The following is a 19,018-nucleotide window of genomic DNA, read 5'->3' on the forward strand; positions in this document are numbered from 1 at the left end:
GAATGAGAAGGGAGGAAAGCGCGGGGATCTACTGCCATCTGGTGGAGCACATCGGCACTGCTGTGTGTCAGGGAGAAGACAGGTTGGGTTCTGGTAATTTCGCGGTGGTTGTTCAGTGCGTTCTCCACTCCCTGCTTCTCCGGCTCTGATTATCATCTGCCCTGTGTGGAAGATGAACTGAGCGGGGCCTCCTAAGTGCTGAGAAACGGTGTGGGATGAGACTTAAGCATCTGGACTCCGATCTGACGCCCTGGGTTCAGCTGACGACTTCATGACTTGCAGGCCACGTTACCTGCTCTCCGCGTGTGTTAGTTCCTGAGGGATGAGCCAGTTCGTGCTGTGCTGGCAGAATCAGCACCACACGCAAGCTTCTGCACTGTCGTACCAAGGCAAATTGTAGTCTAGCCCTCTCCGTTCAGAGCCATATGTAATGTCCAGGAGAACAGCTGCCTGGCCTCTTCACAGAAGACCTGGGCTGCCCAAAAGGACAGAGGGCAGGCGGGGCAGCGCCACAGCAGGACAGCGTCAGGGCCCTGCAAACATCACTGTGACAGGAACAATTAATCAAGCCGTGTCACTCCGCAGCAGTACTCCGCCGTGGCGCGAGTTCCCCTTGGTGTTCGTGTCCGTTCCATCCCACGTGATATATAATTCTTGAAAGGACAGGACACCTCCTCCTCCGCCCCAGCACCCACAGGCTGGTGTCACACTTGTTGGGCCGTTATCTCAGAGCAGCAGACATTTTCCTCAGCCTAGAGAAGCATGGCTTTCGAACTCCAGACCACCCACGGGGAGCCAGAGGAACAAAAATCACAAAGAATGACTGAATGCAAACCAATTGGATCCCAGAAATAAGGACAGGAAAACCAGAACATCCAACCCATCACCTAACTGCCCTGGGCCATGACCCAGAAGTGCTGTACTGGGCCGGGAAACCGGAAGGATGGAGTAAGAATCTGAAAACCACTTGTTCTCCAATTTCTGAGAAGCTGATAAGTGCCTTTCTATGGAGAAAAAGCTTTATCCCTTACATCTTTACCACAAGGATTGGAAATTTTAAGCAAGGGTATATATGTCACAAAAGTGTTTTGACAGATGTCCTAAATTTTTTCTGTAGGATGTTTATGTTCAACTTCTAAGAGAAAAAGGACAGCATCAGAATTTGAAAGACAGATAAAATAGACTTCTTCCACTAATTCTTTCACAGAGCTACTAACCTATTAACCACGCACAGGTTCCGTGGAAGATCCTCTTATGAGTCCTCAGATTCCCTCAGAGAAGTCTATGCGCACATGAGGAAATGGCAACAGGAGCGAGTGCAGAGAAATCCAGTTTAAGGAGAGACGGGCCATTTACTACAAAGCGCAAAGCCAGCTTTAGGTTGCAGTCTCTGATGGCGACTTAAACTGAATGAGAGGATGAAAAGAAAGAAGCCTGCGGTGGAGAACAGCTTGTTTCCCCCATGCTGCCTTTTCTTCTCCATACTTTAGCCTCTTGGAGCACCCATGCTGCTGTTATGTTGTGTAATTTGCAACACTTCAAAATCCATTATCCTTACTACTAATTCATTTTGCAATAAATATGTTCCTGTAGACAAGTAGCCATGACCTTAAAAAAAAAAGTTCTCTTGCATAATAATGTTGTCCAAGCTGTCACACAAAAACAAGTAATGTCATCATTTACTTTTCTCCTCAACCCCTGCCAGGCTACAATTCAATACACAGTAGGGCAGGTGCTTGATGTGTCAGTTAGAAATTGCTGAGTAACAGACACTCCCACAATTCAGTCTTTCCATTGCCAAGGGGTGTCTGGCTCAGCTGAGCCACTCATGTGGTCTGAACCATGCTAGGCTGCTTTAAACCAGCCTCCTTTGGCCTGCTATTGCCCACACCTCTGTTATGGCTGCCGAGTCACCTGGAGGCTGGCTGGTGTAAACTGAGCTCAGCTAGGACCCCTTGACTCTGCACCATGTGGCCTGTCACATCCAGCAGTCTCGGAGCAGGCAGTTTTCGGCCCAGTGCCAGGCAACTTCTGAGAGGCAGAGGTGTACGTGGGCCTGAACTAGCATGGGGCCACTCTCTCTGCAGCGATCTGTGGCCAAAGCAGATCACTTCTGCTGGGAGAAGCTACAAAGTCGTGGTGCAAAAGCCGGGGTAGGAAGGGTAGAAATCATGGAAGGAAACCACCTAGTGCCACCGAGCAACCATTTCATCCGGTGCCCGGTGGTGCTATTACGAGAACCTCAATGTAAAATTCTTGTTCCCAGAGAGTCTGTTTCTTATTGGCAAGGTTCTTAGGCACTTTTACAATTAGTAGCTATTATACAATAGACTTTCAATGAATATTTATTTGATGAATATATTCATGTGCCATCAAAAGTACAGTATTTTTTTCAAACTCTCATTTCATAGAGTCACTTCTAAGACACACAGTGGTCACTTCTCAACAACTCTGAAATCAGAAAGGAACTTACTACCGATGTATTTTTTAAAGCATTATATCATTTTGCATTAGTAAATAGGCCTCAACATTGACAGTATCTTGGATTGAATGAAATGCAATATATATTTTATGAATACTTTAGAAAATATTTGTGAATTTTTAGGCATGCTTTCTGCAAGGTTCAGTCAGGCAAAAATTTCACAGGACCACCTCATCCAATGAACATTCAGGCCTCCGGTAATAACATGAAATTTACAGCTACTAATTTATAAATATGAACACCAATAGCTGACACAACAAGTTTATAAAATTTTGTGCATTTATGAGAGTTTACTTCTCAAATTTTTCAAAATGCTAAACATACATCTGTTACTTAATGGGAAGTATAAGCACAAGTAAAATTATGTACATTTCCAAGCACTGATGCACTTAAAAGGTTTTTATATATTGTACTGTTTGAAATTAATCAGTTTAAAAGGTCTAAAAATGGGAAAATTATCAAACCATATAAGAACTGTGAGATGTTGTAGAAGAAATTCTGATAAAAACTTTTTGAAGAGACTCCCCAGTGATGAATGTAGTCATATACTGCAAACAAGTCATCATAAAAATTTTTAATCCTTAGATAATGTTTTTAAAAGTCAAGGACACAAGGAAATGAGACACCTTGAAAAAGAATTGGCAGGAAAAACAGATAACAAAATACAGTCCACAGGGACTGAAGATATTTGAGTTAGCAGATACTGATTATTAAACAACTATGTTTCAATATTCAAGTAAATAAAAAGCCAACATTGAAAATTCCAGCATAAATATGAAAACTATTTTTAAAAAGTCCCACATAATAGCTTTGAAGCAATGAAATAGAAAGCTTCTAACTAATAAATATGAGGTTAGGGGCTGAATGTTTGAATCCCTTCTTCCCAAAAGAATTAAAAGAATCATACCACAGTGATATATGCACACCCATGTTTATAGCGGCACAGCTTGTAATAGCTAAAACTTGGAAACAGCCCATCTGCCCATCAGTTGGAAACTGGATACAGAAGATGTGGTTCTTCTATAAAATGGAATACAACTCAGCCATAAAGAATGAGAAAGTAGATTCATTCATAGGAAAATGGATACATATTGAGGACATACTCCTAAGTGAAATAAATAAGTCACACACTTGTAAATACAGAATAGTTTCTCTCGTGTGAAAAACTAAAATAGTACTCAAGATCCTAATGGGACAATTAGCAACGTGAAATAGGAAGAAAAGGACCAAAGGTGTATGGACAGTGAGAAGGATAGGGAAGGGGGAATAAGGGAAAAGGAAAAAAATATGAGAAAATGTAAAAATGGAATTAAAGTATTTGAAGGTGGGGAGGGGAGGAGGGGGTGAAGGGAGCGTGGGGACAAGGGGAAAAAATGAGAACCAAGACCTGGCATGTAAAGGTACAAGATCCCAGTAATGAATGTAACTGTACTGTCTACCTAGAATGTACCAATAAATTCAATTTAAATTTTTTTTAAATGCCTACACTGAAACCTTAGCCCCCAAAGTGCTGGGGTCTGGAAGTGGGGTCTTCTGGAAATAACTGGGTTTAGATGAGGTCATGCAGGCAGGGTCCTCACGATGGGACTCGTGTTCCTATGACAAGAGAGACAGGAGCCCTGGTTCCTACCCCACCCTCCTCTTCCACCTGAAGATGTAACAAGAAGGGAGCCATCTGCTGGCTGGGAGGGGTACTTCCTGTAAGGCAGAACCATCTAGGCCCCTGGATCTTGGACTGCCAGTCTCCAGACTGGTAAGAAATAAATGCCTGTTGTTTAAAACAAACAAACAAAAAAAACTTATAAAAGTTTATGAGAAAAGACCAGCACAGGACATTAAAAGAAAGAGAACTATTAAAAATGAAAATAAATCACCAAATTAATAAAATATGAATCATCAGTAAAAAGCATAACCTATGCTAACCATGTAACAAATAACTTTGAGCCTTGCAACATAAAGTACTGGGTAAATGAGCTAAACAACACTAATAAATACAATATTTTCTTAACAATTATTGACGTCTACTGGTTCAGTGCAAGTTACAGCAGGTATATCTACTTTAATCCAGTAGTCTTTTTACCCCACATTTTCTCAGAAAGAGAAATTATAGCTAATAAGGAAGCTGGAAGAAGAGGGCAGGAAGGTTCTTCATACCAATGCTGAACTTTGTCTGTCCTCCTCCCCTTCCCCTCCTGTGATGGCCAGGGCCTTGCACATCTGCCTCCTTCCTGGGACCACAACCATAAAGTGTGGAAAATCAAGCTCACCTGGGCTCTCTCCCGCTCCGTACTTGGCTAATTTGAACCCCAACTCACCCACACCCAGCAATGAAGCTATTTTTTCTATTGCCCACTTTAGGAAATGATTTTCCAACTGAATATCCTTGTATTACTACTGTGAATTTTCTAAAGAGAGAAATAAACATACTACTGTAGAAAATGCTGAATGTAGAAATCAGAAACTAGAATTTCACAATCAGTGTCACATCAAGATCTACAGGAAGAGGTTATGACTAAGAAAAATACTAGTTACTTTGTGGCTATTTACAAAAACATTATCACTAGACCTTGTTCATTTTCCACTGACTTCCAGGTTTCTTTTTTTTTTTTTTTTTTTTAATTTTCAGGTGTTACAGCTTTATGGATTTTTTGGTAGAATGGGAAGAGCAGTGTGCAAACCAGGTCAAAGTCTTTTAGGAGATTATGCCTAAAATTTACAGAAGTGAGAACATTATCTTCAAGAGGATACTGAGCGATTTTGTGCTGGTATGGATTGCCTTCTCACATGAAATATTTTCAAGAAAGCCTTCTGAAAACGTTTGTGACACAATGGATACAAAAAGGGATTAACAAAGGAATTGAACCACTGGAGCCAAAAGGCAATTTTGTACCAGGTGGATTTAGCAAAATTCTGTACTTGAAATATCGAATGAATAATTGTGGTCAGTGAGTATGGAGCCCAGCAGACGGCAAAAGCTCCTAAAAGAATGGCCAGTGACTTGGCCAATTTCCTGGCTCTGAGAAGTTCAAAATGTTCCTTTTGCTGAAGAGCCAGGGAATCTGAATGGGAGAGGAAACTCATTTTAGAGGCAATTAAACTGTTATTCTTGTGGGCTCTAATGGAAAACAAGAGACTGCTCTTTCTTTGTGGCACGTCTGGGCTCAGGGAGGCCACCGCTGGCTTCTGTGCCGGAAGGGTCACCCTTGAACCCCGGCCCTGTCTGCATGCGAGGGCGTGGTCATCACTGGAAGAGGCAGAGGGGACTCCGGGTTGGCTAAGGCACCTGCTGAGGTTCCCTCGCTTCCACAGGCTCCAGTAAATGTGGGCATTGAAATAAGCGACTAGAGAGACTGGGACCAGGAATTCCAGTAACGACGTGAGGACAGCGATGTACCACGTGACAAAAAATCCGGGTTCGCATGTGTTGGTGGTGCTCTGCTTCCAAGACTCTGAAATCAGAATCATCGGCCCGTTTGTCAAGAAGGACAGCACCCAAACAGCCACCATCTGAGTGACAATCTTCCAGGTGCCAGTGTGGCGAACTCTGTACAACACCTACGAGAGACCAAATAAATCAGTTTCCACACATCATGAATACATATTGCTCACACAAAGCATCCCAGAGCTTTGGGGATAGGCGAGAGATGAGGACATTTACTAGGATGGGTATTGTGACAGAGGCAGGGACAGGAGGTTCATTTTGGTGGAACCTGAGCCAAGATACAGACTTTCCTCAAGTTTTCTTTTGTTTTTTGTTTGTTTGTTTGTTTTTTCCATACCAGGGATCGAACTCAGGACTTACACTTGCAGGGCAGGTGGTGGAACCACTGAGCCAAATCCCCAGCCCTCATAAGAGATTTTCAAGGGCAAAACTGCAACCCTCAAGAATAAACCTCTGACACCATACAAACTGTCAAGGCCAATATCTAAAATAAGACAAGTGTTTTTCTAACTCGCAGACACAAATGTGAATGTTAAATAACTGAAAGTGGGTGCTCCTGATTTCTCCTACAGGCAGGGTCACGACAGGCATTCTGTCCGGTGAGGTAGAATAGTCAGTGTCAGAAGGCATCGTCGATATTGTTTGATGATGTTTCATCGATCAAAGCAATATTTGGGGGGTCTGTGGAGATGCACAGAGAGAGCAATGCATGTATTAGATCGTAGTGTAAAGTGCCTTTCTCACTGTGGTCCCAGTCAAAGACGTTCAGAAGCCGTGGCTAACCTTATAATCCAACATACAGAACGGTTCCACTCTGCGATTCATGCTGAGTCTTCCATGGAGGGTCAAGAGCAGAAAGAAGGACTCTGTGTGTATCACTCCCAAGAACGTGGACCACAAGCAGAAAGACGGGGAAATGCTCCTATTATCAAGCACTGCCAAAGCAGATTTTCTGCAAGTGTTTCCATCTGATGGATACATGTCACCTCTGTGACACGCGGCCACTTTGACTGTAGCAAGTGCCCCTGTCTCATAAAGGTGGAGATCTTTCTAGCTAACAAAGCCAGGCTTCTCTAAAGGAAAATGAGATTTTATGAGTGAGGACCGCCCTCAGATCACAGGCACCCATGTCAGACCCGAAGTCCTTAAGAACATTTTCCAAATCTAGAAGGACCTAAGGCCAGCCACTTTAGCTTGTGAGGGGTAAGTGTCCGAACCCAGAGTTTTGCATGAGCATCTGGAACACACAGCTTCTCCAAGCCTCTTTTAGATCCTCCTTGGAAGACGTGCAAATGTTCCCTATTTCTCTTTCCTCACTCCCCAAAAAGCAAAAGCATCTACTCAAGAAATAGGAGCATGTCTCCTTTTCACTATTTCTCATGTACTAGTTTTTCTGTGAGTTTTAAAGCCTCTGTCTACAGTGTTTTCACTTTTCTAAAGGAATCCAACACCATTTCTCCGATGGATTGTGCATGTGGAGACCAGCCTACTAATGGCTACAGGAAAGAGGAAATTGGTAATTTTTTAAAGTTTTCTTTCAACTTTAGGGAAGTGGTTTTCATTCCCCTAAATTATTGGTACTTCTGAGGATAAATTATAATACATGCTGATCAGAACGGGCCTGACCACAGGCTCTCACATAAATCCATTGTTTCCCCTTCTTCTCACACCTCTAATTAACGTATCTCTTGGGCTAAATCTAATGATTATGAAGATGGTAACAATACCCAGATGGTCATAAAACTGTTTTTAGTTTTTTAATTGCTCCGTTCAGCCTTTGGAATGATATAATGCAATATGCAGAAAGTGAACCTTCTTTCATTATGCCTAAGGTCAGTGGAGGTAATGGACATCCCAGGGACCTGAGAGGAGAAGACCCACCTCTTCTCTTCACTCTGGGGGAATATTTCAACAGACAGACAGCTCGAGCACTGCTTGAGTCTGGACCCAGCTGGTTGGAGCCGCCTGCCTGAAGTCAGCCAGGATTCGAGGTCTCACGCACAACAAGTGCATTAGTCAGGAGACTGCCTCGTAGCCTGCCCCAGTAAAATACCCAAATGTCCCATCAGTTGGTTGCTTTTGTGAGGCAGAAAAGCCCGCCAGTGTTGGTATGACATTACAGGACCAGTCTGAGTGCGTGCTGTGAGTTGTACTGTGACACGGAGCTCCTAACCGCTAGTGCCTGTGAATGTGGCCTTATTGTGAAACAGAGTGCAGATGTAATCAAATTAAGATGAGGGCATAGATTTTCATCCTAAATGACTAGATTAGGGTTCACCTAACCCAGCGTAACTGGTGTCCTTGTGAGTAAAGAACACAGCTACAGAGGATGGAGAACACCACCTGCCTGACTAGCGTGAAGTTTCGACAAACCAAGGAATGCCAAGAATTATCAGCAACATCTGATGCTAAGAGGAAGGCACAGATGGGTCCCCTAGAGCCTTCAGAGAGGGGACAGCCCTGTCAACACCTTGATTTCAAACTTCTGGCCTCTAGGACCATGGGACAATAAGATTCTGTCATTTCAGCCACTCTGTGTGGTGATAAAGCGGCAGCCCCTGCCAAATAGCACAGGGCCCTCCCCAGCCTCCCCAGCAGTATAATTCCTACCGTCTTCCTTTTACCGTCATTGCTTTCTTTATCTGAAAGTAAAGAAATACTCTTCTGTCTCCACCTTTACTCCATGAGCATTTTAACTTTCATTCCTTCCAGCTGTGATCCAGCTCTGTTCTCCCTCCTTCCTCATGAACTCTGGCTTCCACCACATGAATTCTGCTCCTCCGGAGAACTTTTCTGAGCTCCGTAATATCAGGCAGCCATCTGCACTGAGCTTTCCTTTTCCAAAGTGTTATCAGACTGCCATTTCTCAGGCCCGGCCCACCCCGTTTCCCACCACACTTCTCTTCTACTTTGAGCTATCGCAGGAGCTCAGCTTCACACGGCCACCTCCTCTGCGCTCCCAGGGGACTGGCTGGGAGGCTTCCTGCTGGCTTCACAAGGCTGTGCGTGAACAACTGGGCTGCAGAGGTACGAGTGCCCCCTGGGGAGCCCGCCAGCATTCACACATTCATTGAGGCTCCGTGCTGCACACTACGGACAAGGATCCAGCCCCCCAGCCAACGCCAGCTTTGCAGCCTGCACTGCCGAAGGAGTTCTTCAGGGCAAGAGCACGATGCATTTCTCTCTCACACACACACTCCACCCACTTCCTCTCTGGGCATCGTTCTCAACTCGGTACGGTCTGAGCACTTTTCTAACTGGCAAGCTGTAGTGTTTCAGCTCACAGACCCAGGGGGAGACTCAAAAGCTTGGACAACTCATGATGGAAATCCTAAGAGCATCCAGTGAAGATCACAAAGAACTGTTAACCCAGAAAGGTAGGAAAATTTAAACGTGCAAACATTTAACTGTATCTAGAGCAAGAAATAGATTTTATATCATAACCAAGTACGTAGAATTCATAAAACAGTAGGTACCTGCATGGTGTCCAAGCTACTCTCATTTTTATTCCGTTCTATTCTGCTCCAAAACCCCACTGCACTGATTTCATGACTCAATAATGGGTAAAGGTCTGCAGTTTGAGAAAGATAAGATTGCTGGTATTTCGATTGTTAACCCAGAACGATGCACACTTTCTTCATAGTTTGACCAATACAACTTCAGCAGACCTGGCACTGATGAAGTTCCCAATGGCAACCGGTGGAGATGGCTGGCAGTCTCACCACTTTTCACCCCTTCTCCCTGCCATATGGTAGATCAGCCAGAGACCACAGCTCCCAGCTTCCTTTGCAACAAGGAGGGACAATGTGATTAATTTCTACCAATACAAGGTGAGTAGAAATGTCACTGTGATTCTGCACTGCCCGGTTAAAAAGAAAATCCCTTGCCCTGGACTTCAGTCCTTCCCACTTCCTGTCTAGAACCTGGAGTAACAAAAACCTAACTTTAATCATGCAGAGGATAATGGCCTACAGCAGGGGCAAGCAAACTACCATTCAAGGAATAAGTATGGCCCACCCCTTGCTTTTGTAAATGGTTTTATTAGAACACACCAATGACATTTTTTTAAAATGTATCTTCTAGGGCTGTTTTGTGCTGCTACAACAGAGTTGAGTATTTACATCCAAGACCATATGTTCCTGTGAGGCAGAAAAGATTTACTATGTGGCCTGGGGTAGTAAAAGTTGGCTAACCCTTGCCCTAAGGGGTGCAGAGCCACCCTGTGAGGGTGTCCCTGGGTGGGTTTCTGAAGCAGAACCTTCCCTCTTTCCTGGGAGGGACAATGCAACTTCTTTCCTGCTTGAGCCTTGGATTTTAGAATCTCTTTGCTCCAGCAGTTTGTCCTTTGCCCTATCTAACATCTCCTTCCAGTCCTGGTGGCCTCCAGGCCACATAGCCCTCCTCAGCAGGAGCTATCCCATCTACACTGCCAGCACAGTACTTAGACCTTTGTAGAGAACTCATGTGCTCTGGACTGCACCACATCAACCATAACCCTCGAGAGTAAGTGTTTTTCGGTTCCAGCACTTAGCACAATGCCTGGTACACAGTAATTCCCCAGAGATTTGGACCCCTGAGCCTCAGAAGTGAAAGAAGTTTCCCAAAGATTTTAAATCACTGTCCCATATTTCTATTCCTCACTTTACCCTGTTCTGTTTTCTCCAATGTTCTGTTGCTGAGAACTTATTTTGCTTATGAATTCTTATTAACTCACTGATGAAACTATTCCAGATTTTGACTAAGTTCAGACTTTCTTGGCAGAGGCCCTAAATTGGCCTTGGGACTTGGTCTTTCTGGCTGGTCCCACTGTACAACCCATCTTTTCCTTTGGCCACTCAGAAGTGATTTTCTCATTCCACTCAGACATCTGAGATTCCTTCTATTTGCTCACCAAGTTCCACCCTTTGGAAAATATTTAGGTATCAATTTGTCTATAGAGTGGAACTGATAAATCTACTATGAACCTTGTGTATATCCAACCTACAACTCAGTATGTCACTCCTGAGTTCTTTCTGATGGCCTCCCATTTCATTGGCTCATAGGAGAATGACTTCCCAAATCACACAAAGGCCAGTGAGAACTTTGTACCAGATAACAGAAGGATGGACTTCTACTAAGATTTCTCAATTAAATAAACATTAGATCTAAACCTTTTTCATTGGGATGTATGTAGCTCAGTGGTGGAGCACATGAATGTACAAGTCCTTGAGTTTCATCTCCAGTACCAAAGGGACAGGGGAAAACCGTTACATTACATCCATACAATCATCTAAGGAAAATAAATTAACATTTGGACTTACAGCATTTGAGACCGACTGGTATCGATCATAGCTGATGAGGACAATGTTATATACAGATGCTGTACAGAAAAGATAGTCAGTAATGAGCCAAAAAACACAGATTTCCTTTCTAGAAGTCCAAGTAGTCAGTGAGGAATGGATGTACACAGGAATTGAAAATACACCTGCACGGGGGGAAAAACAGCACATATCAATGACTACAGAGATGCGTAATCTAGTGAACAGACGACACCATGAATTTACTAAAAATGGCTGGACTATTGCTGTGATTTTGATGAATGTCCCCCACGGATACATGTGTAAAACGTTGGTCTTCAAAATGATGGTATTGGGAGGTGCTTTGGACCTTTAGAAGGAGGGGCCTAGTGGGAGGTCCTTGGGTCAGTGAGAGCAGGACACCCCAGTTCCTCAATGCCTGTGACTCCTGGCTCTAGATGTGGGCCCTAACTCCGACATCTGTTCCACCATTGCTGTCCATCACCTTCATCCAAGGCCGAACTGGCCAGCCCCTAATCTTGGATTTGGATCTCCAAACTGTAAGCAACATAAACCTTCTCCTTTACAGCTTAAAAGCCTCACGTGTTTTGGTATAGGAATGCAAAGCTGACTAGCACAGTTATGTATCAAAATTCATGTTATTCCATTAAGCAGTCCAGGCCTGGTGTCCTATGCATTCTTTAAATTGTGGTTTTTATAATAGCTGTCATGAATAATGGACCGCCAATGGTCCAAATAATGGACCGCCAAATTAAGTTTGATCCTAACCATCTCTATGTTCTTTATGGGTCACCCTTCCCCAGATGCACCCCACATTTTAACAACTTTCTCTTTCCTAACTTCATTACTTCATTCTTTTTTAGAGGTTGGGGGGCTTTTGGTTTTTGTGGTACTGGGAACTAAACCCAGGGAATGCTGAGCATGTCCCCCAACACCCCCTTTCTTCTTTTTACTGTTGTATTTTGACAGGGTCTCAAACACATGCCCAGGCTGGCCTTTAACTTGCCTCCTCCTGCCTCAGCCTCTCGAGTAACTGGGATTACAACCATGTATTCACAGGCCCAGCTGCCAGCTTCATTTTCTCATCCTAGAATATCTTCCATGTGTGTGTGTGTGTGTGTGTGTGTGTGTGTGTGTGTGTGTGTGCGCGCGCGCGCGCAAGCGCGTGCACGCATGCGTGCATTTACTTCCTTGTCTCTCTTCCCTAAAGTCAAAAGGAGACCTCCTTCCTGTGATCCCTGTGATCTTTCTCTGAACTTCCTTGGCAGAAGGAATCCCTCTGTAGACTGAAGGGCAGGGAGAGGATTGGGGAAAAAGAAGAATCAAGATATATTACATACAGGTACAAATTGCCTGTGATGAATGTGATCGTTATGTATATCTAAAATGTACCAATAAAAGTTAATTTAAAAAATAGATAATCCCTCTGTCATCTGCACTCTCCCAGCACTTTGCACTTGAGTCCCTTCACCTCCAGTACACTAATTATATTCCAGCTTATATCCTGGTTATTGTTTAATCGGCCTCCCCCTGGGACTAGGACCACGTCGCAAGGCAATGTTGCACTTCCTGCAACATCCAGCCTGACCTGCACAGCAGCTGCGAGCTGGACTTCACACCAGCCGACGAGTACTGCACAGGGACTGTGGGTCTGGCTCATGCTCGCGCTCTCTGCCTGGCCAGTGCTCATCACATTTACTCTTCATACAAACTGTGTGTGTCTGGCCTTGCAGGTGAAGAGCCCAGCACTCAGAAAGGAGCCAATTAGGCAGAGGCCCACTCAGCTAGTTAGCGAAGGACCACTGAATTTAAAATCAGGAAATAGAATTTCAAAAGCCGTGGCTCCAACCACAACCCTGCCCTGAAGGAGCAGTATTAGGTAACCTCTGCCCCAGCAGTGCAGCCCCTCACAGAAACTGCTCACCTGTGGAAATGACTAGGCCGTGCTCCCTCCCCTGCACTGAAATTTCAGAAAGGTATCACTGCATGCTAAGAATAGATCTGTGGAAGGAGATCATCTTATTTTATAAAGGGCTTGTAGACAAGTCCTCATTGTTTTTGGTATGAGAACCAAATTATCCTATCTTTAACAGAAAAAAAAAAGAATAACAGTAAAGATGAAAGAAAAAGAAGGAAATAGTCCCTGAATTCTTCCCAAACACTATGGAGCTCTCCCGGCAGGAAACCAGCGAAGGGGAACTCAGACTTAGTATCCTTTCTCGGGTTTATGGACAGAGGTAGGAGACGAAACATGGTGGAAAGGAAGAGCTATATAGTCTAAATATTCTGCTTGCTTCCATCATTTCTCAATTGTTGTTGTTATTGTTGGTGTTTTGAGATAGGTTTTGCTGTATCGGTAGTTCAGGCTGGACTTGAACTCCCTCTGTAGCCCAGGCTGGCCTCCAACTCTCAGCGATCCTCCTGCCGCAGTCTCCCAAGTGCTGGGATTACAGGCGTGTGCCTCCAGGCCTCCCTTCAGTCGTATCTTTAACAATAAGTAAGTGTTAAGCTTTTTTATGGTGCTTTCCATCCCATCAAACTGTGTGTGTACGTGGGCAGGTGTGTGTTTGCGTCAGCTTTACCCGAAATAAATCAGAGCATCTCAGAAACAGAGACATTCATAAATCAAAACCCCTCAACACCAGAAACAGTCATTGTGCGTGGCCCTTGTTGTGGCTTCCAGTGTTCCCCACACGCAGATTTTCCACAGCTGCACTCCTTCCCTGTGCAGATGCCAGTAATCATTTGCATCGCAGACACTGCTGACTTAAAGGTGAAAGGGAGGAGCCTGAGTTAAATACTCTTTCCACACACTTTCTGAATGACACAAAGGAGAAAGAGTGTGCTCAAAACCCTAAATGCTGCTTGAAAAACCAGACTCTAGTCCAGTGGTGGCAAAACTATGCCACACAGGCTGTAGCGGGCTGTTTGTAGCATTGAGAACTCTAAATGGTTCACCTTCATCGCTCTAGTCTGTTCCTTGGGTTTTGATAAGCCCTCCCATCACCTTGTATTCCCCGAGGTGCCTCAGTGTAAGTGTGTCCTCCTCTCCTGTGTCTGGGAAGCAGTGGAGATATTTGTATTTCATTCCGAAAGAGTTTCAGAAAAGTGAATCTGAACTATTTCTCAGTTATACTTTCTCCAAAGTGTTTGTACAACTCCTGCTCTGGAATTTTCCTTCCAGGTCAAATGGACTTTATTAGTAAAGCCAAGAACCAGTCCCTTGAAAGAGCAATAAAGCTTTGGTGCCTCTGGTCATTTCATGAAAAATGTAAATAAATTATATTACCTGGGCATAGTGGCACATGCCTATAAGCCAGTACTTGGGAGGCTGAGGCAGGACAATTGCCAGGAGTTCAAAGCCAGCCTTGGCTCCATAGTGAGCTCAAATCCAGCTTGAACTACATAGTGAGACCTTGTCTCAAAAAAAAAAAGTCATACATACATACATATATATATATATATATATGTTTAATTATATATATTATTTTTTAAGGTGGTGAAAAGGAGGTGCAAGAAGGTGAAAGAACAGAGGGACGAGAGAAGGAAGGGACAGGAGGAGAAGAACCCTGTGAGGTTGGGTGACTCGCTCTACCCCCTCTCAGGCACTCTGTTCCCAATGCACCACGCCACCTGCCACAGAGTGGGGCTCTCTCTGCACAAGTGTGCCTTTCTCAGCCAGCCCTGCCCAGGAAGCTGGAAACTGCAGCCCCCAACCCCAGCACACCCCCACTCCATCATATCACCAGCTGTATGGTTTAACGTACTTATATCTGTCATTTCTCATCTGTCTCCACACTCCCACACCTGGTAGAAACACAAGCACAGTGGGGCAGGGAGTTTGGTCTGCCTTTTCCCTGCTGCTGCATCCCCAGCCCCTCAGGGAGCACTTGCTTCAAAATAAATGACTGGGTGAATGAACCGATGAGGGTGGCAGCAGTGTGGTGTCGCCCCCTCTACCCAAGCCAGCTAAGAAGTGGCCACACCTTCTTGTGAAAGTGTCAAGCAAAAGGTGCTGGGGTTGGGGGGCCTCGTAGCCCCATGCGGGCCAACAGAGGGGCTGCATGGACAGTGGGGAGCACATGAAGGTAGGGATGGAATGTCCACGTCCCCTCCCGAGTTCGGGATGCCCTAACCTTTAGTGGGGCTCTGTTTCCTCTAAGGGGGAAATTAAGGATAATAGGGTCACAAGGGTGACCTTCCTGTTTAATGGGAATAGTGTCTTTTTAAAATAGAAAACAGAGTGTGCCCTTTCTTCTTCTCCCGCGGTCTCTCCCTCTCTCCACGCACGGAGAAAGGCCACAGGAGCACACAATCAGACAGTCCCTGCAAACCAGGACGTAAGCCCTCCCCAGGAACCAAACTGACAGAACCTACACCTGGGACGTCCAGCCTCCAGGCTGGGCCAGCATCGATCCCTGCTGTGGGAGCCCCTCAGACTGGTATTTGGGACAGCAGGCTAAACACACTAATACAGAGAGCAATAGTCTCAAACCGGTGCCTGAGAGCAGTGCAGACAAACTTTCCATCTGGAGAGTCTATCTCGGGCTGTGGCAGCAGCTACATTTTTGCCCCCAGCCCAGCCACCTGACACCAGTGGTATCAGCCACAAATGTCTGCAGACCTAGCAATGTTAAGAGGATGCCCATAATGGAAATGCTGGTCACCTGACACCAACGTGATAGACGATGTACTTTTCAATCTATATTTATATCAATAGGATACAGATGAGATCTATTTCCTTTTTATCATTATCAATCATCAGGTGTAGCTGGTAGTTGAAATTTTTCCTCAAAAAAAGTCTCTGCTTTCCAAAAGTAGGTTCAGCCTGCGAACCTAGCTACTTTGCGAGTACAAATGGAGACCCTCCGCACAAGGCCAGCTCTGAAACCTGAGAGCAGGTTGGGCAGCAGGCCCAGGATACCGACCACCCAAGGGCCCCATCTGTCTGTCATTGTCCCATGGCACTGGGTCTCCGGACCCCACACATGAAGAGTGGCTGGCTTCCAGCTCCAGGGAGCCTCTCAGAGTCCCGCCCTGCCCAACCCTCCACTACCCAGACTCCTCTGTGGGTTCCACCACAAGCAAGGCCAAAAGACGTGCATCTGAGCAAAGGGAGAGAGAACAGCACCAACAGAAAGCCCGAGTCTTACTGGAGGCTTCCCAGGGACTGTCCCGGTCAATTCTCCTGCCAGGGCCAGGACTGTGCTAAGTGAGCCGATCTCTGGATGAGTTGCCCGGGGCAGGGGAATGAGAAGCTCAAACCTGACAAGCTGATTCTCATATCTTTGGGACCTTTCTCAAGGAACAGTCACCTCGCTGTGCTGTGGTGCTCCAGGCCAGGACAATAGGGCCACCTTGATGGTTACCTCAGGCCACAAAGAAAGACACTTTTCTTATCTGCGCTCATCTTTGTTCAAAAGTTTCAGGTCCTGGGCTGCTCAGCCACTTCCCCTCCTACAAGGGTCATCAGAGCCTTACTCCCACCTGGGTTAGGCAAAACCTTCAATCTATTTTAAGCACTTCTGCCTAAAAGTCACACAGTTCTGTGGAGAAAGCAAAATGTACATATATTTATAACAAAAGTATTCTTTGGTTTACATAAATATTCTTGTGTGTTTGTACATGTTTTGTGAATGTAGGGAATGATATAGAAGCATGTACACATGGAGAGAGAAAACTGGGGAGGGAGTAAGAATACTGTTGCTTTTTAAAACAGGAAATAGTTTTGTAAGGCTGACATGGAGGCACATGGTGGCACACTCCTGGAAGCTGAGGCAGGAGGATTGCAAGTGAGCCAAGTCTAGGCAAGTTAGCAATTTAGCAAGGTCCTGTCTCATTAAAAAAAAGAAGTGGTAATGTGAGTCAATGCAAAAGCACAAAGTTCAATTCCCAGTACCACGGAAAGGGGAGGGCAGGGGAGGGCAGGGGAGGAAGAAAATTTCTGCGCTGGTTAGCCCTTTTAATCTGCGCCACTGTCATTTAGGCACCATGACTCCTAAACCAATCTCCCCAGCTAGACGTTTCCCCAGAACTTTCAAGGTAACGTCAGAACCAGGGCCGCCCTCCCAGGGCCCCATATTTCAATCCAGGGCTGTCACCCTCTTAGCCCCAGGCGCCCCATCTTTTCCTCATCTCCTCCTTTCTCTTTCCTGACCACACCCTTCGCGTCTCTTTCCCCTGCCCTTCCCCTCCACCCTGCTTTATCTCTGAGCCTGCCGCCCTGATTCTGACCTAGATTGACTGCCCCACAGCCCTCCTCCAGCTCTCCCCTGGCCCCCAAGGGAGGCTTCGGCCCATCCCCTCGCTGTCCTGTTTAAAAATCCCTAGCTCTGCGCGCTGCCTGCTTCCTCAGCTCCGAGCAGGCTGACCCTGCTGAGCAAAGCCCTTCACCGTGTAGATACCAGCCTCCTCCCTCCCTGCTCCCGTTCCCTGCGCACCGCAGCCAGCCTGGAGCTCACACTGGAGAGAGGCGCAAGGATTTTACCAGCACGCACGGCCGCTTCTTCCTGGGGAAATGCTAGGCATTCAGAGGTTCATTTCGGACGCCACTAAGTGTCCTGAGTGCCACGGTCCCTGGTGGCCCTTGTGGCCCTCACAGCGCTCTGTGCTGCTGCCTGCATTTGCGAGCTTCTAACCGCGGGACTACATTAAGAGCTTCCTGACACACGCGGCGACCTGCTCTTCCAGCATCCCCTGATTTTCTAAAATAGCTGTGTGCCTCGCAGTAGCTACGCTACTGTGTACTATAAGAACATTCCTGAACTTGGTTGGCTTGGGCTGACACATATCTGCAAGGACACCAAAGAAGGGCAGTAACATTGGTTGAGCAACGACTGCGTCGGGGGCAATTAACTATTAAGTTTTGTTTCGTTTTAACATAAATGCAGGCTTTAAACAGCTATAAATAAATAGAATCCAAACATTCGAGATTCTATTAGGCTGGAAGCTCCTATAAAGCAATATCAGTCAGCTGACAATTCTGCATTTATATTTATTATATGCATTGTGTAAAAAGGGTGACATTCAGAGTGTGAGAAATTGCACAGAACGTGTTTTCAAAGAAAGATTAATTTGATTTGTAGGGTCTCTTGCTATTATACAATGCTATGATATATGCAGGGTAATTTGGTATTGGGTGTATTTTATGACATTTGGTGCTATATCAAAAAATAATTCTGGTAACCGTACTATTTAACGGGCCTGAATATCCCATTTTCTAATTGGTCTCCAGCACATACATTATTTCTATCACCCAACACTGATACCAAGCAAACTATACTTACAGAGGAATATTTATAAATCTAAACATATAAGGAAAACAGCTTCAGAAACAACTCTTACACTAAAACAATTTTACAACTTCTAGACTTACTTTATTCTATAAAATATAAACTTTTCAGATGGAAATTCTATCACACTGGTTGATACATATATAACATTCTCTTAAAATACCATGTAGACCCCTTACCAGAATTTAATAATTTTTGTTTTTAATACCACCCAATCTCCTACAGGCCCCTGACATAGCAAGAGCTAAATTTAAGGCTTTAAAGGTAATTATAATTACAAAAGATTATTTAAAATAAAGACATATAACTTACCCACAAAGAAGTCTGAAATGGCCAAGTTAAGAAAGAAATAATTACTTCGATGTCTAAGATTTTTGTCCACAATAAAAGCTAAAATGACCACAGCATTCCCTAATATTATAGCAACAGCTAGTAAGGACATTAAAAATGTCAAAACAATTTTAGTACCTTGTGTTAAGGTCACTGTACTATTATCTGCTGACAT

At 44.9% G+C, this 19,018-nt stretch overlaps 2 protein-coding genes across 2 annotated transcripts; both read right to left on the minus strand.

Moving 5' to 3' along the window:
- Nucleotides 1–5,023: 5,023 nt before the first annotated feature.
- On the minus strand, nucleotides 5,024–18,437 carry LOC104875936 (histamine H4 receptor-like). The gene is made up of 4 exons (XM_033757409.1): nucleotides 18,413–18,437; nucleotides 17,709–17,741; nucleotides 11,225–11,388; nucleotides 5,024–6,037 (listed from the first exon to the last, which is right to left on the minus strand). The coding sequence occupies exons 1-4, from the start codon at nucleotides 18,435–18,437 to the stop codon at nucleotides 5,219–5,221; spliced, it is 1,041 nt and encodes a 346-aa protein (XP_033613300.1). The 3' UTR covers nucleotides 5,024–5,218.
- A 350-nt stretch (nucleotides 18,438–18,787) lies between these two features.
- Hrh4 (histamine receptor H4) lies at nucleotides 18,788–19,018 on the minus strand. Its single transcript, XM_033757410.1, has one exon. It carries the CDS (start codon nucleotides 19,016–19,018, stop codon nucleotides 18,788–18,790), a length of 231 nt encoding a protein of 76 aa, XP_033613301.1.

Source organism: Fukomys damarensis, unplaced genomic scaffold (assembly GCF_012274545.1).
Source record: "Fukomys damarensis isolate Sample0158 unplaced genomic scaffold, DMR_v1.0_HiC HiC_scaffold_30, whole genome shotgun sequence".
Taxonomy (NCBI): Eukaryota; Metazoa; Chordata; class Mammalia; order Rodentia; family Bathyergidae; genus Fukomys; species Fukomys damarensis.

Excerpts from the sequence above, each read along its gene's own strand:
- LOC104875936 (XM_033757409.1), bottom strand. The coding sequence starts at position 18,437 with ATGGGATATTCAGGCCCGTTAAATA. Across the intron at positions 11,389-17,708 it reads AGAAGCGGCCGTGCGTGCTG|GTGTATTTTCAATTCCTGTG; the intron begins GTAAAATCCTTG and ends CCCCCCGTGCAG. Across the intron at positions 6,038-11,224 it reads ACCAGTCGGTCTCAAATGCT|GTGTTGTACAGAGTTCGCCA; the intron begins GTAAGTCCAAAT and ends GGTCTCTCGTAG.
- Hrh4 (XM_033757410.1), bottom strand. The coding sequence starts at position 19,018 with ATGTCAGCAGATAATAGTACAGTGACCTTAACACAAGGTACTAAAATT.